General features: G+C 61.6%; 1 protein-coding gene across 10 annotated transcripts in view; it reads left to right on the top strand.

Moving 5' to 3' along the window:
- NBEAL2 (neurobeachin like 2) overlaps nucleotides 1-15,442 on the top strand; it is a 29,984-nt gene that overhangs the window by 12,473 nt on the left and 2,069 nt on the right. For 3 of the 10 annotated variants that reach the window (XM_074345010.1, XM_074345007.1, XM_074345016.1), the window contains 39 exons: nucleotides 184-264; nucleotides 1,806-1,889; nucleotides 2,277-2,375; nucleotides 2,840-3,441; nucleotides 3,524-3,656; nucleotides 3,744-3,863; nucleotides 3,994-4,387; nucleotides 4,606-4,688; nucleotides 4,805-4,897; nucleotides 5,051-5,225; nucleotides 5,353-5,486; nucleotides 5,856-6,015; nucleotides 6,229-6,331; nucleotides 6,500-6,653; nucleotides 6,739-6,897; nucleotides 7,100-7,259; nucleotides 7,433-7,518; nucleotides 7,694-8,212; nucleotides 8,836-9,014; nucleotides 9,113-9,272; nucleotides 9,492-9,629; nucleotides 9,723-10,079; nucleotides 10,166-10,315; nucleotides 10,441-10,598; nucleotides 10,716-10,840; nucleotides 10,922-11,057; nucleotides 11,539-11,699; nucleotides 11,798-12,114; nucleotides 12,225-12,320; nucleotides 12,691-12,815; nucleotides 12,899-13,039; nucleotides 13,213-13,343; nucleotides 13,457-13,566; nucleotides 13,658-13,775; nucleotides 13,875-13,972; nucleotides 14,042-14,158; nucleotides 14,799-14,888; nucleotides 14,974-15,083; nucleotides 15,251-15,423. In XM_074345010.1, coding sequence (XP_074201111.1) covers nucleotides 184-264; nucleotides 1,806-1,889; nucleotides 2,277-2,375; nucleotides 2,840-3,441; nucleotides 3,524-3,656; nucleotides 3,744-3,863; nucleotides 3,994-4,387; nucleotides 4,606-4,688; nucleotides 4,805-4,897; nucleotides 5,051-5,225; nucleotides 5,353-5,486; nucleotides 5,856-6,015; nucleotides 6,229-6,331; nucleotides 6,500-6,653; nucleotides 6,739-6,897; nucleotides 7,100-7,259; nucleotides 7,433-7,518; nucleotides 7,694-8,212; nucleotides 8,836-9,014; nucleotides 9,113-9,272; nucleotides 9,492-9,629; nucleotides 9,723-10,079; nucleotides 10,166-10,315; nucleotides 10,441-10,598; nucleotides 10,716-10,840; nucleotides 10,922-11,057; nucleotides 11,539-11,699; nucleotides 11,798-12,114; nucleotides 12,225-12,320; nucleotides 12,691-12,815; nucleotides 12,899-13,039; nucleotides 13,213-13,343; nucleotides 13,457-13,566; nucleotides 13,658-13,775; nucleotides 13,875-13,972; nucleotides 14,042-14,158; nucleotides 14,799-14,888; nucleotides 14,974-15,083; nucleotides 15,251-15,423 — 6,529 coding nt within the window. The remainder of the gene's footprint in view (nucleotides 1-183; nucleotides 265-1,805; nucleotides 1,890-2,276; nucleotides 2,376-2,839; nucleotides 3,442-3,523; nucleotides 3,657-3,743; nucleotides 3,864-3,993; nucleotides 4,388-4,605; nucleotides 4,689-4,804; nucleotides 4,898-5,050; nucleotides 5,226-5,352; nucleotides 5,487-5,855; nucleotides 6,016-6,228; nucleotides 6,332-6,499; nucleotides 6,654-6,738; nucleotides 6,898-7,099; nucleotides 7,260-7,432; nucleotides 7,519-7,693; nucleotides 8,213-8,835; nucleotides 9,015-9,112; nucleotides 9,273-9,491; nucleotides 9,630-9,722; nucleotides 10,080-10,165; nucleotides 10,316-10,440; nucleotides 10,599-10,715; nucleotides 10,841-10,921; nucleotides 11,058-11,538; nucleotides 11,700-11,797; nucleotides 12,115-12,224; nucleotides 12,321-12,690; nucleotides 12,816-12,898; nucleotides 13,040-13,212; nucleotides 13,344-13,456; nucleotides 13,567-13,657; nucleotides 13,776-13,874; nucleotides 13,973-14,041; nucleotides 14,159-14,798; nucleotides 14,889-14,973; nucleotides 15,084-15,250; nucleotides 15,424-15,442) is intronic. The other 7 variants (XM_074345008.1, XM_074345012.1, XM_074345009.1 and 4 more) reach the window with 4 other exon arrangements.

Raw genomic sequence — 15,442 nt, 5'->3', positions numbered from 1 at the left:
GGGTGGCTCAGCCCCTCTGCTCTTCCCTAGTGCCTGGTGGGGCACTTGGCCTGGGGCTCAGGGCGTATCCTTCCCTCTGGGGCAGAGCCCTGGCAGCTGCTCCGGTCCTGCTCTAACCCTGCCCCTCCCCCATCTTCTCTCTCCTCTACCTGCTCCACTTTGTGCCCTCCCCCTTCCCCACAGCTGTACCTGCAGGCCCGGGCGCCCCCTGAGGGGGACAGTGACCTGGCTACCCGGTTACTGACCGAGCCCGATGTCCAGAAGGTACCATCCTGGGGCTGACCAGCTCAGGCATCCATGTCCCTGGGCAACCCCCCACCCCGGGGCTCCCTCTTGAGCCCTTATGCACTATCCAGGGAGGATAGGGGGGTGAGCAGATATGTATAAAGCCTGGTGTGGCCTAGTAATGGGGCTGGATCCCCCATGCTGTCTCACCCACCTTCCAAATCCCCATTCTAGGGAACAGGGCAGGAGTGATCTGTGCTCTGCCTCGTATTACTGTTGGGAGCTGGGATTTGGCTATGCCAAGCTGGAAGGAACCTTCGAAACTCAACTACCCGTCCCTGTTGCACAGAAAGGGAGTCAGGAAGCCAGATACTTAGGGATTTGGCCATGGTTACTCAGAGAAGGAGGCCCCCCACAAGGGGCCACTTCTTTCCATAGGTCCTTGTACCTGCCCTAAGCAGTCACTGGGCATTCCCAATCTCCTCATCTTCCCATCACCCCCCTCCCCGATGATGTGCTTCCTGCCTTACCTTGCATGGGGCCCACAGGAGGCTGCAGGGTGTCAGTCAGGGGCTCTGAATGGGACACCCTCTCTGGCCGCTCAGTACCTGGGCTCTAACCTCCAGAGCCCCACCCTGACTTTGTCCTCATAAGGCAGCCTGTGCTTCTATTGCACTTGGCTGTTTTCTGAGAACCTGCATGTCCATTCATCTACAAAGCAAGTGGGGCCAGTAAAACCCCTGATTTTTACAGATGAGGAAACTGAGGCCTGGAGAGGGGAAGAAAGTTGCCTGAGGCCCCTTGGGGAGTCAGGCAGAGCTGGGACCAAGGGCCCTGTGGAGCCAAAATACAGCCTAGCACCTGCTGACAGACTCTTCAAGCCCTCCTGACCCCTCACCCCTCCTGTGGAGCCAAAATACAGCCTAGCACCTGCTGACAGACTCTTCAAGCCCTCCTGACCCCTCACCCCTCAGTAGTGCAGGGTGAGGGAGCAGCATGCCTCTGGCTGTCGGGTTTGGCTGGGGTGAGCCTCAGTTTTCCCAGCTGGATCTGGGGGAAAGGGGTAGGGTAGGACTTGAAGGTCTCGAAGGTTCTTCTGGTTCTAACATCCTGTGATTGATTGTCCCTAAATTCCCTGATCCCCTGTCAATCATCATGGGTGATGGGGCACTTGCTGGCCTGCCTGCACATGTGTGTCTAGCTTGGGTGGGGATGAGTAGGGACTGAGACTCATAAGCCCACCAGATAGTGGAGGGCAGAGGACAGTGGCAAGAGGGTTCACTGTTCTGTCCCAGTGAGGCTCTTCCTGGCCTTGTTTCTTCCCTGGCTTCTTTGTCAAAGTGGGTCTTGCCAAGCTGCTCGGAGAGGGCCCTAGGGTTGGGGTGAGGGTCACAGCAGTTCAGGCAGGGAGTAAAGGGCCTGGTGCCCAGACAGGGTTGCCACAGTCCCAGGGCCCCCAGCCAGCTCAGCTACCTGCCTTGGGGCATCTGTTCCTGTCCCTAAACCCCTTGTACTGCAGGGTGCTGCCAGCTGCGACATCCTGGCATCTGCCTCTCCTGACTGCCCCTCCCTACCCCAAGGTACTGGACCAGGGCACAGATGCCATTGCAGTCCATGTAATCAGAGTGCTGACCTGCATCATGAGTGGCTCCCCCTCAGCCAAGGTGAGGACGTTGTGGTCCCACTGCAGTAGGCGATACGGGGTGGGAGTTAAATTGACCACACGTCTCCAGAACTGGCCTGAATGGTGGCTGTCAGAGCAAGTGAGCTGGGGAGGTAGCCATCTGCCCTCTGGGGTACAGCTCAGCCCACTGGGTGGGTATCGTCATTAGTTAGTCCTGGGAGCTGGCTATCCTAGGTCAGGGCTGGAGAGGGGAAGGATACTTGGGGCTGACCATCATCTGCAGCCTTCTGAGGTGAACCCACCCTTCCTAGCCGTAGGAGGTGAGGGAGCCCTGACAGGTGGTGCTTCCTCCAGGGTTCCCACTGGATGCGAGTTTGCCCTGGGGCCCACATACATGCTCACTTCTTCTCCACACATCCCTGCACAGGAGGTGTTTAAGGAGCGCATAGGCTACCCTCACCTGCACGAGGTTCTGCAGAGCCACGGTCCCCCCACCCATCGGCTGTTACAAGAACTACTCAACATGGTAAGGGCAGGGGCTTGGGGTCAGGGTCCCCAGAGCAGTCGGGACTGAGTCAGGGCTACCACGGAAGGTGAGCTCTCCACCTGAGGGGACCGGGTTGACTATGGCCAGCATATAGTGTGACCTGTGGCCTGATCCTATGCGTCAGTGTCACTGGGGTGAGGGTTCTGGGCTGCATGGGGCCTAGAAGTGGCTGCATGTTAGCTAGCCCCAGGATGATCCTGGGAACAGGCAGGTAGGGTTTAGGCCAACTCCAACGGAAAGTCGAGGACTGTTGCTGGTAGTGACGGTTTTCCATGCACTTCTGGCTTTCCTGAGCCTCAGACACAACCTATGAGCAGGATGGGGTGGCACGTGTTGCTTTCCCATGTTGTAGGCCAGGAAACAGAGACAGGAAGTCCCACTGTTGGTAGGGTGGCCTCTTCCATGCTGGTTGCCAGGAGCTATCTCCTTCTCTCCGCCCACAGGCTGTGGAGGGCGACCACAGCACCCGTCCGCCGCCTCCAATCCGCAACGAGCAGCCAGTCCTGGTGCTGGTGCGGTGGCTGCCAGCACTGCCCACCGCTGAGCTGCGGCTCTTCCTAGCACAGCGCCTCTGGTGGCTCTGTGACAGCTGCCCTGCCAGCCGTGCCACGTGTGTGCAGGCCGGTCTGGTTGGCTGCCTGTTGGAGACACTCAGCATGGGGGTAGCCCTGGGAGCCCGCTGCCAGGAGCAGCTGCTGGCGCTGCTGCAAGCATTGGGCCACGTGTCGCTAAGGCCCTTGGAGCTGCGGCACTTGCTTCGCCCCCCGCCAGGGCTGGACTCGGGGCCGGGCGGAGACGAGGCTGGGAACGCCCGACACGCAGGTGCCATCATTCGCGCGCTCTCAGGCATGGCCCGGCACCGGGGCCCGGCACGAGCCCTACGGTACTTTGACCTCACGCCCAGCATGGCGGGTATCATGGTACCCCCTGTGCAGCGATGGCCTGGACCTGGCTTCACCTTCCACGCCTGGCTCTGTCTGCACTCCGCGGCTGCAGCACCTGCGCCAGCTCCCACCCGGCCGCTTCAGCGAAAGCAACTGTACAGGTGGGCGACTGCCAGGGATTAAGGCACAGTGCCAGGGTGAGCGGGAGAACCAGCAGGCATAACTGGCTTGGCCTGCCCCCAGCTTCTTCACCAGCAGTGGCTCAGGGTTTGAAGCCTTCTTCACGGCGGCTGGGACCCTGGTGGTGGCCGTGTGCACCCGGAAGGAGTACTTGACCATGAGCTTGCCTGAAGTGTCCTTTGCCGACTCTGCCTGGGTGAGCCTCCATCCTTATATGGCTCAGGGAGGGTGGAGGGGACACCAGATGCCACCGTATGGCCTGATGTTGTGGCTTCCGTTCTAGCACTGTGTGGCCATCGTCCATGTGCCTGGGCGCCGGCCCTTCAGCCAGAACCTGGTCCATGTCTACAAAGACGGCCATCTGGTCAAGACAGCACCCCTTCGCTGCCCCTCCCTCAGTGAGGTGTGCCAGACAGGGTTTGGGGAGGCTTGGGTAGCTTGGGGGACTTGGACAGAGTAGGGCCTGGAGCCCCTGTGTTCCCCCACCCCACAGGCCTCAGCCTCTGGGGTCTGCACTCTTGGGGGTCACTCAGGAACTGGATGCAGGTGGAAGGAACCCCAGGCTCTGCTGTGACCTGACCAGTCCCCCAACCCTGGCCCCGCAGCCTTTCTCCTCCTGCTGTATCGGCTCTGCTGGGCACCGCACAACGACCACCACCACGGGGCTGCCTGCGCCACCAGTCCCTGCTGCCCTGGCTCACACTCACCCCTCCCTCACCCGCTCCCAGTCAGTCCCGGCCACCACAGGGCTTGGCTGGGGGTCCGGGCTGGTGGCCCCCCTGCAGGAGGGCAGCGTCAGCTCCACCCTTGCAGGCACACAGGACACTCGGTGGGGCAGCCCTACATCCCTGGAGGGCGAGCTGGGGGCCGTGGCCATCTTCCATGAAGCCCTGCAGGTGGCAGCCCTGCGGGCCCTGTGCACCCTGGGTACGCAGCGCCCCAACCCCCACCCCGCCCCAGCCCTAACCCGTTGTCCCAAAACCTGGTGGTTAGGGCTTACAAAGTGCCCAGGCCAGAAACTAGGGGTCCAGTGGGGAGAAGGGGTCCCTGGGGTTTTTTCCTCTGATCAGGCAGAGAAGAGGCGGGCTCTAAGTGGGGTTTAGCCGGAAGCCCAGCCAGGTCTGAAGCCCCTTCCCACCCCCCAGGGCCCAATGAGACAGCACCCTTCAAGCCCGACGGTGAACTGCATGAGCTTGGCACCAAGCTGCTCCTCCATTATTCACCTCAGGTGTTGTGGGGCCGGGGGCAGTTGGCTCAACCCCACTCCCTCCCCTTGGCTCCCACCCTCTGTCTGCCACCCCCTCCCCCACTGACCCTTGCTGCCTGCTCACCCCCTGTCCCCAGGCCTGTAAGAACAACATCTGCCTGGACCTGTCCCCTGGTCACGGGCTAGATGGCCGCCTGACGGGCCACAGGGTAGAGACCTGGGACGTGAAGGTGTGTGCTCATGCTGGCGGTGTGTGCAGGGCAGGCTGGGGAGTAGCATGTATCCTGGAAGGTCTTGGGGAGACCCAGGTCCCCAGGCTCGAGGGTCTCGTGGGGCAGGAAATGGCTGGGTGCTGCCCTCTCACTGTGGCCCCCCACCCCCAGGATGTGGTGAATTGTGTGGGAGGCATGGGTGCCCTGCTGCCCCTGCTGGAGCGAGTGGCTGCACAGCCCCAGGAGGCTGAGGCTGGTCCCGCAGAAACACACGACCTTGTGGGGCCCGAACTGACCTCCAGCCACAACACCCAGGGCCTGCTCCTCCCGCTGGGCAAGTCCTCAGGTAAGTGTTCCTGGTGCCTGAGTTGGGGGGAGGAGATCTTGGCATGGTGGGGGGCTGGAGTGCTTGAGGTCTCTGTGGCCACTGGCAGGCCCTTGACGCACATCTGTCCCCTTCCTGGTGGTGGTAGAGGAGCGGATGGAGAGAAATGCAGTGGCTGCCTTTCTGCTGATGCTGCGGAACTTCCTGCAGGGCCATGCTGTGAACCAGGAGAGCCTGGTGCAGTGCCAGGGGCCTGCTATCATTGGAGCCCTCCTGCGCAAGGTGGGGTCCTCTGGGACAGGTGGGGAGGGGGCTGCCCTGTCTGATGAAGGGGACTGGTTGTGAGGACCAAGAAGGGGAACCTGAAGCCATTGGCCAGGGAGAGCCTCCTGAGAAGGGTGGCATCTGAACAGGGCCTTGAAAGTCTGGGCAGGGTTTGACCAGAGGGTCTAAGAGAAGTACCGGCCTAGTCTGGGGCCCGGCACCTGCACAGCAGGCTGGGAGCTTGTATTTCAGAGAAGGCAGGGAGCCACTGAAGGGTTCTGAGCAGGCAGGATGCTCGTATCTGCCGGTAAAGGGCAGGGTGGAAGCTGGGAGGCCTGAGAGCGGCAGGCAGGACCTGACATCTCACCCCAGCTCCTCCCCACCCAGGTCCCCAGCTGGGCCATGGACATGAATGTGCTCATGTCCGCCCAGCTGCTGATGGAGCAGGTGGCAGCCGAGGGCAGTGGGCCCCTCCTGTACTTGCTCTACCAGCATTTGCTCTTCAACTTTCACCTCTGGACCCTCAGCGACTTTGCTGTGCGCCTAGGTAGGTGAGGGGATGCCGCCAGGCAGGGTGGTGGTGGAAGTTCTGAGAACTCATAACCCTGGTCTGGGTGATCTGAGGGGCACATCTGCCCTGAGGCGTCTGAGGGGAGCATGACTCTCCCTTGAGGGTTTGGCAGGGGCATAGCCCTGTCCTGGAGGAGGAAGAGATCCAGCTCAGCCTGGTGGCCTGAGCTCTCTGCTGATGCCCACTTAGGCCACATCCAGTACGTCTCTAGCATAGTCCGTGAGCACAGACAGAAGCTGCGGAAGAAGTATGGGGTCCAGTTCATCCTCGATGCCCTGCGCACCCACTACAGGTGAGGCTGGTTGGGGCAGATGGGCCGGGGGTGCTGACACCACAGCCTCTGGCCTTGCGGACAGGGCTGTTGAGTCCTCCAGCTCACCTGCCCACGTCCCCTGTTCTCCTCTCCATGCTCCTGTGTTCTCCCTGCCCTGGATGCGTGTGCCTGTGGGGACCTGCTCAGCCCACAGCGGGAGCGCCCCCTAGCGGCTGATGACCTGCGCACGGTGCAGACTTCACTCCTGGGCCTGGCGCGGGAGTTCCTAGTGCGGAGCTCCTCCGCTGATGACCTGCAGGTGGTGCTGAACTTTCTGGCGGCTGCGGGTGACGATGGCCAGGTAGGCTGGAGGTGGGCAAGGGTGAGGGGTGGAGGGTGGACCATGTTGTGGGGGCCCAGCTCAGTGTGAGACTTTGTATCTCCAGGTGGTGGGTGCGCTGGACCTGCTGCTGGCCCTGCTGCAGGGCTCACCAGCACAGGAGTCTTTGGCTGTCTTTCTGCTGGAGCCAGGGAACCTTGAGGTGCTGCTGGCATTGCTGGTGCGGCCAAGGTCCATGCCCCTGCTGCCCGACCGAGTCTGCAAGGTACACCCAGCTCACCCCCTACTTGGCATCCCATTCACTGGGGCCCCTGCCTGAGTCCAAGGAGGTGTAGCTGGCCTCCAACTGGCAGATGAAGCTGCCTTTGCAGGCCTGTCTTGGAGCCACACACCTGCTAGGTGACTTCCCCTCCTACAGTAACTCCTTCCCTATGCTGAAACTCACCCCTGCAACGACCCCCGCACAGATCCTGCGCAGACTGCAGCAGAATGAGCGCTTACCTGAGCGCAGCCGCCAGCGGCTTCGGCTACGAGATTATGGTCTCCAGGGTCTTGTCGCCTGCCTGCCCGAGGGGGCCGTTTCCCTGCAGCTCTGCCAGGGGCTCTACAGGCTGTTCCTGGGGGCAGGTACAGCCTGGTTGGGGCCAAGAGGCAGGCAGGTGGAGGGGTGACTTGGATCCAGGAACCGGGGCAGGTGGGAACAGGGGAGGTGTTGGTACAGGGGCCAAGGCTGAGCCAGTCAGGGAGCATGGCCCCCTTCTGGGGTCAGTCCCTCAAGCCCTTTCTGGCCGTCCTCCCAGATTGCCTGAACCTCTCAGATCTGTTGGCTGTGGTGCAGCTGTCCCTCCAGGCAGACCTCAGCGTCCGCCTGGACATTTGTCGTCAGGTGAGTGGGAAGTGAAAGCTTTGTCAAGGGCTGGGGGGTGGCTCCTACCCTGAGGACTTGACTTTGCCTGCTTGTGATGAGAGGTCTCTGGAGGCCTCCCCAACAAGGGCCCCAGGAGGAGGGTCTGGGACAGGCTGTCGATGAGTCCCTCACTTGCTGTGCCCTGGCCCGGCAGCTCTTCCACCTCATCTACGGACAGCCAGACATAGTGCGGCTGCTGGCCCGACAGGCTGGCTGGCAAGACGTGCTAACCCGGCTGTTTGTCCTGGAAGCTGTCACAGCCAGCAGTCCCCTGCCCTTTTCTCCTGAGCCACCCACCTCCCCGGAGCCAGCCTTACACAAGCCACCCACTGAGTCACCTGAGCCTTCGGACGTCTTCCTGCCCTCAGAGGTCCCCTGCCCTGACCCTGATGCCTTTTACCATGCTCTCTCCCCATTCTGCACACCCTTTGAGCTGGGCCTGGAACGGGCCAGTGTGGGCTCAGGCAACACTGCTGGTGGTGGCAGCGGCAGCGGCAGTGGGACTCTGACGCCAGCCAGCCAGCCTGGCACACCTTCCCCACTGGATGGGCCCCGGCCCTTCCCTGCCGCCCATGGTCGCCACAGTTCCAGTCTCTCCAATGTGCTGGAGGATGGCAGCCTGCCAGAGCCCACCATCAGTGGGGATGACACCTCTAATACCAGTAACCCTCAGGTGAGGCGGTTTCACTCTCCACCACTGCCTGGCACCAAGGGAGGGCACACGGCAGGCAGTGTGGCCTTTCCAAAGGGGTGTCCCCACTGCTGCCCTCTTGTAGCTTTCATCTGCAGTGTGTTCTGGGGAGGGGGGTCCTGGGACAGAGCAAGTCATGTTGAGACTGAGTTGGGGGCATTAGCCAGGCTTCAGGAGGCCCTCAAGGGAGCCTGTGGGGCAGGGAATTTACAGGGCCCATGGGCAGCATTGCTGTAAGGGTCCTACATTGGGCTTCCAGGTCTGGGGATGGGCCTCTGCTTATTTTATGGCATTCTTCTAGAGAATTCCAGGACAGTCCTTGAGGCCTGTGAGGACTGTGGGGTAACCCTGTGTGTGAACTGTCTCATCTCCTCCTGGGAGTCTCTGGAATCCCCATATCCTCCCTGAAATTCAGGCAGTGGCTGAGGGCCACACCATTCTTTTAGGTCCTCAGTGCCGGGCCATCTTGGCTGTTGACCAAAGGCTCTGCCTTCTGCCTTCCCTACTAGTGGGCAGGTGGAGGTGCTGAACAGGGATAGTGGGGGGGGGGGTCAGTGATTCCCTCCCTCTCCATTCCACACCCCACACACCCACTGTGCCTACAGCAAACTTGTGAGGAGGAGCTTTGCAACCTACTCACCAACGTGCTGTTCTCGGTGACTTGGCGGGGCGTGGATGGCAGTGATGAGGCTGCCTGGCGGGAGCGCGGCCAGGTCTTCTCTGTGCTCACTCAGCTGGGGGCCTCAGCCACGCTTGTGCGCCCACCAGACTGCATCAAGCGTAGGTGAGGGGGTGACTCGGGAGGGAGCAGGTCCTTGGGGGAATTCCTCAGGGGCCAGGAAGGTGGTCAGGGAGACACCTGAGTCCCTTGCCCAACCCCAGCCTCCTGGAGATGATGCTGGAATCAGCCCTGACTGACATCAGAGAGGCCTCCCTTGGGGTCCTGGCTAGCCTCACCCAGCATGCACTTTGGCTGCTGCGCCTGCTGCAGGACTTTCTGTGCGCGGAGGGCCACGGTAACCAGGAGCTGTGGAGTGAGAAGGTACAACAGCTCGGAGGGGCATGAGTACCACGTTGACATGCGCCTGAGGGTGTCTGGGAGGTGGATGAGTGCACACGTGTAGCTTGGGTGTCTGTGAGCCTAGGTTTGTCTGTATGTTCAAACCTCTCTGGCCCCCAGCCCAAACCTTACCTTGCTCTCTCTCCATGGGCTCTTGGCCTCCTTTGGTGATGGCTGCCTGGAATATGTGGCGTATGGCAGCTCTTTGAAGGTGTGTGCAGCCTGCTTGATCGTCTGGGAGCTTGGCCACACCTGGCCAATGGCACCGCGGATCTCCGAGAGATGGCACAGATTGGCCTGCGCCTCGTGCTTGGCTACATCCTGCTGGAGGACCCACAGGTGAGCACAGGGTGGGTGTGAAAGGAGGGGGGTGTGATGGGTGTAGGGAGTTCTAGGAGTGACTGGTGCCACCCACACCCCTTCCATCCCCAGCTGCACGCCCAGGCCTATGTGAAACTGCACGCGCTGCTGCAGACCGCAGTGCCCATGCGCCGGGAGGAGGCCTGCTATGTGCTCTCCAAGCTGGAGGCGGCTCTGGCACGGGCGCTTAACACCCCACCCTCAGGGACTCCCCCTGGGGACCAGGAGCGCCCCGCTGCAGTCGCCGCTGCGGAGCGATGCTCATGGCTGGTGCCGCTGGTGCGCACGCTGCTGGACCGTGCCTACGGGCCCTTGGGGCTTCAGTGGGGGCTGCCTTCCCTGCCGCCCACCAACGGCAGCCCTACCTTCTTCGAGGACTTCCAGGCCTTTTGTGCCACCCCCGAATGGCGTCATTTCATCGACAAGCAGGTGCCTGGAGGTAGGGGCACGGGAAGAAAAGTGGAGGCTGGGACCCACATCGAGCACTGGTCTCCTCTCCCTGTCCGATCCACCAGGTGCAGCCCACCATGTCGCAGTTCGAAATGGACACCTATGCTAAGAGCCATGACCTCATGTCGGGCTTCTGGAACACCTGCTACGACATGCTCATGAGCAGTGGGCAGCGGCGCCAGCGGGAACGGGCGCACAGCCGTCGGGCCTTCCAGGTGTGCGGCCCGAGGTGGGGGACGGGGAGCTGCTCCACTTGTTTACCCAGGGCACGGCTGACGGGACAGGGTGGAGAAACGGGGGCAGTACAGGAAGGGACTCACCTTTTCCTCCAACCCCCCAGGAGCTGGTGCTGGAACCTGCGCAGCGGCGGGCGCGCCTGGAGGGGCTGCGCTATGCAGCGGCGCTAAAACAACAGGCAACGCAGCACTCTACCGCCCTGCTCCACTGGGGGGCGCTGTGGCGTCAGCTCTCTAGCCCCTGCGGGGCCTGGGCCCTGAGGTGGGCGAGGTTTGGGGGGGCCAGGAGGGTGCCTTGAGGGTGAAGCCTGGGAATAACAGAGAGGGTCTACAGACTTCTGCCCCCTACTCATGACCACCACTGGGAACATATCTATAGGGACCCTCCGGCCCCCCGCTGGAAGCTGTCCAGTGCCGAGACATATTCGCGCATGCGTCTGAAGCTGGTGCCCAACCACAACTTCAACCCTCACCAGGAAGCCAGCGCCTTACGCGACAACCTGGGTGAGAGGGTGTGCTGAGTCATCCAACGTCATATGCCCTGTCTTGCCTAGCTCTGGCTGAGCACCACTGGGCTCATTGCAGGTGAGGCTCCTCTGACACCCACCGAGGAGGCCTCGCTGCCTCTAGCAGTGACCAAAGAGGCCAAAGTCAGCACCCTACCCGAGGAGCTGCAGGAAGACCAGCTGGGCGAGGATGATCTGGCTGCACTGGAGATGGCGTGAGTGGGGCTGGGACAGAGTTGTGGGGGGTGGCGGGCAAGTGGTCTGCTCCAGTGTGTGCATTCAGGCAGTGGAATTGATTCCTGAATCCATTTCCTCTCCTGCTGCAGCACTGAACGCCCTGAAATGATGGTCCAAAATCAAGAGAGGGGTTGGGCAGAGCTGTCTACCCGGATAGATGGTAGCTCTTCCCTGGCTAGGCACCCCAGAGCAGGACTGAGAAACACAAACCAGACCAGGACAGGGGCCCATGGGAGTGGGCACAGGCTGAGCGAGGAGAAGCTGGGGACAGGAGTCCATGTCCTGGCATTCAGAGGCCCAGTTTTCTGGCCAGTCTGGACCCTGGGCAGCTCCTCCCTCTCCCCTGGGAGTCATGAGCCATGTACCTCATGAGTTGGTGGCACTCTGGGAGTGTGGTCCCTGGACTTGTTGGGAAGGGGGTCCCAGGGCCTAGTACCTGAAGTGGGTTCTGGCCCCCAGGTTGGAGGCAGCAGAACTGGACGAGCAGCATGAGAAGCTGGTGCTGTCAGCTGAGTGCCAACTGGTCACGGTGGTAGCTGTGGTCCCAGGGCTGCTGGAGGTCACCACACAGCACGTGTATTTCTATGATGGCAGCACTGAGCGTGTCGAAACTGAGGAAGGTGCGTTCTGATGGAGCTGCTTGGAGGGACAGCAGGGGTTGCTGGGGTCTGGTGGGGCCAGGGCGACTGGCTCCTGCACTCGCTGTCTGTCCCCACAGGCATCGGCCATGACTTCCGGCGCCCACTGGCCCAGCTGCGCGAGGTCCACCTACGGCGTTTCAACCTGCGCCGCTCAGCACTTGAGCTCTTCTTTATTGATCAGGCCAACTACTTCCTCAACTTCCCGTGCAAGGTGGGCGGGGCCGCAGCCTCATCTCCTTTCCAGGCCCCCAGGCCCCAGCCCTGCCCCATCCCGCCCCACACCCAGGTACGGAACCAGGTGTACTCGTTGCTCCTGCGCCTACGACCCCCTACCCAAGGCTACCTGAGCAGCCGCTCCCCCCAGGAGATGCTGCGCGCCTCAGGCCTTACCCAGGTGAGAGCCCTGGGGTGTGAGGAGCGGGTGAGGTCAGGGCCCTGTGATTGGTTCGAGTGCTGGCAGCCCAACTGGCTCACCTCTTGCCTACCCCTGGCCTTGCCTCCCAGAAATGGGTACAGCGTGAGATCTCCAACTTCGAGTACTTGATGCAACTCAACACCATCGCGGGGCGGACCTACAATGACTTATCTCAGTACCCTGTGGTGAGGGCTTGCTCCCGCCTCCACCCTGCCCCTCTATTCTGCCAGCCCCGGTTCACCCAAGTATGAGCACTGATGGTGGGCCGAGCTCTCAGCTTCATCCTAGGCAGGTGCTGCCTGAGACCTGGCCTCTGTTCCCTGCCACCCCCTCCCCACACACACCCAGCCCTACTCTCCTCCCGTCCTGGCCTCTGTTTTCCGTGAAGGGAATCCTGTCCCAGGCAGTCCCTCCTGCTCCCCTGCAGCCCCTCCACATGGTTTGACCTGACCCTTGGGCTCTGCCCATCTTCCTGAGGGCGAGGGTGAGGGCAGGGCAGGGTGGCAGGGAGGCCATCAGGACCCTCATGCAGCTCTTGCCTGGGTGGGCGGCCAGTTCCCCTGGGTCCTACAGGACTACGTGTCCCCAGCCTTGGACCTCAGCAACCCAGCCGTCTTCCGGGACCTGTCCAAACCCATTGGTGTGGTGAACCCCAAGCATGCCCAGCTCGTGAGGGAGAAGTGAGTGTGTGGACAAGGCTGGGCTCAGGAGTTGGGAGGGACAAGGGGTGGCCTTCTGCTGACTCCGTCAACTGTGTCCTCAGGTATGAGAGCTTCGAGGACCCAGCAGGCACCATTGACAAGTTCCACTATGGCACCCACTATTCCAACGCGGCAGGCGTGATGCACTACCTCATCCGTGTGGAACCCTTCACCTCCCTGCACGTCCAGCTGCAGAGTGGCCGGTGCGGCCCCGGGCGGGGTGGGCAGATCATGTGGGGCGGGGCTGGGCAGTGAAGGGAAGAGGCAGATTTTCCAGGCACCCCAGGCTCTCTGGCTCCCTGCTTTCCTGCAGCCACAACTTCTCCCTCCGTGTCCCCCTTCGCCCCTCCTCACTTTGGCCCGTGCCCCTCCCCAGCTTTGACTGCTCTGACCGGCAGTTCCACTCGGTGGCGGCAGCCTGGCAGGCCCGCCTGGAGAGTCCAGCCGATGTGAAGGAGCTCATCCCAGAGTTTTTCTACTTTCCGGACTTCCTAGAGAACCAGAACGGTAAGAGCTGGCGTTGGGGTGGGAGGCATGGGGACGGAGCGCACAGGCTGGGGGTGGCCAGGGAGCAGATGAAGATGGCGCAGCCAGACAGCTGACCCAGTCTTCTGTGCCAGGCTTTGACCTGGGCTGCCTCCAGCTGACCAACGAGAAGGTGGGAGACGTGGTGCTGCCCCCGTGGGCCAGCTCTCCTGAAGACTTCATCCAGCAGCACCGCCGGGCTCTGGTGAGATGAGCACACACAGGCGGGCAGCCAGGTTGAGGGGTGGGGTGATGGTCAGCTGTCCCTGGACTGACTGCCCCTTTGTCACTCCCAGGAGTCAGAGTATGTGTCTGCCCACCTGCACCAGTGGATCGACCTCATCTTTGGCTACAAACAGCGGGGTCCAGCCGCGGAAGAGGCCCTCAACGTCTTCTATTACTGCACCTATGAGGGTGAGCAGTGCCCTGGACTCACGTGGGGGCCGGGGTACAGAGGAGGCATGAACGCAAAGGGCATAGAGGGAGTCCTGACCACCCTGCCTTCCTGCTCAGGGGCTGTGGACCTGGACCAAGTGGCAGATGAGCGGGAACGGAAGGCTCTGGAGGGCATTATCAGCAACTTTGGGCAGACTCCCTGTCAGCTGCTGAAGGTAAGGCTGGCTTGGAAGACAGTGGCCCGGGATGCCCAGGCCACAGTGCTGACCGACCATTGTCCGCAGGAGCCACATCCGGCACGGCTCTCAGCTGAGGAAGCAGCCCAACGCTTTGCACGTCTGGACACTAACTCACCTAGCATCTTCCAGCACCTAGACCAGCTCAAGGCCTTTTTTGCAGAGGTAAGAGGAGGCAGGGCCTCAACTTCCTTCTGTTCTGTGTGAAATGCATTTAATCCCACTGTCTTTACCAACCCTTTGGGGCAGGTGGAAAACCTAAATCAAGGTCACTGATACTAAGACATCTTAGAAAAAGAGGTAGACATCAGAGAAGATAGGAGAGGTGTTGGGGGGGTGCATTCTTCAGGAGGGAGGGCTAGGACATGGTGTTGACTCATCTGACCATCCTTAGGGAGACAAGAAGGAAGAAATCTGGCCTGGGTTACTCTCCCTTACCTCCCTGCCTGCAGCCCAGAGTGCCCCCAGGCCTGATGTGTTTAGGCTCTTTTCTGCTCCTGCAAGCAGGCTGGGGGACATGGAGTGATGGGGTGGGAGGACTAAGGTTGAAACTGAGCTTGAGACCCTAGAAGGGTCCTCCTTGTCCATCCTGTTTGGTTTCTTACTTACTTTCTGAGGTGCCTTCCTGAAGGCCCACTGGTCTCTGATGCCTGTTTCTCAGAGGGACTTCTGCCTCTATGGCACCTAGTCTGTGACTCCTGGCGGCTGAGACCAAGGGACAGAGTGGTGCTCCAGGGAGCAGGTAGTGTAGTGGGAGCCCCCGCTGATTGCTCAGGCACCAGCTAGCCCCACACTCCCCCTGCAGGTCATCAGTGAGGGCGTGCCCCTCGTACTGGCTCTGGTTCCCCACCGGCAGCCCCACTCCTTCATCACCCAGGGCTCCCCAGACCTGTTGGTAAGTGCACTGGGCCGGGCTCCACCTCAGCTCTACCCCGTCTCTGACTCTGCCCAAACCCACCTCTGCCCCCTCTCACCTGCAGGTCACTGTGAGTGCCAGTGGGCTGCTGGGCACCCACAGCTGGCTGCCCTATGACCGCAACATAAGCAACTACTTCAGCTTCAGCAAAGACCCCACCATGGGCAATCCCAAGTAGGACAGAGGGCTGTGGGCAGGGGTGGGCTGTAACTACCCCGCACCCAGAGTTGTCTCCCCACCCAATCAAAATGCAGGCCATCTGCAGGCTCTGGCCATGGTCTCTGAGGGCCTGGGTCCCCTATGTGGCCTTGCCTTACCTGTGGTCCTCCTCACTGGGTCAGGACGCAGCGACTGCTGAGCGGCCCGTGGGTGCCAGGCAGTGGCGTAAGTGGGCAAGCTCTGGCGGTGGCCCCCGACGGGAAGCTGCTGTTCAGTGGTGGCCATTGGGACTGCAGCCTGCGAGTGACTGCGCTACCCCGGGGCAAGCTGCTGAACCAGCTCAGCCGCCACCTTGGTATGGGCAGCCTTGGAGC

Source organism: Camelus bactrianus, chromosome 17 (genome assembly GCF_048773025.1).
Source record: "Camelus bactrianus isolate YW-2024 breed Bactrian camel chromosome 17, ASM4877302v1, whole genome shotgun sequence".
NCBI classification, from domain to species: Eukaryota; Metazoa; Chordata; class Mammalia; order Artiodactyla; family Camelidae; genus Camelus; species Camelus bactrianus.
Note: the sequence above shows the minus strand (reverse complement) of the source record. Positions and strands in the feature narration are given on the sequence as shown.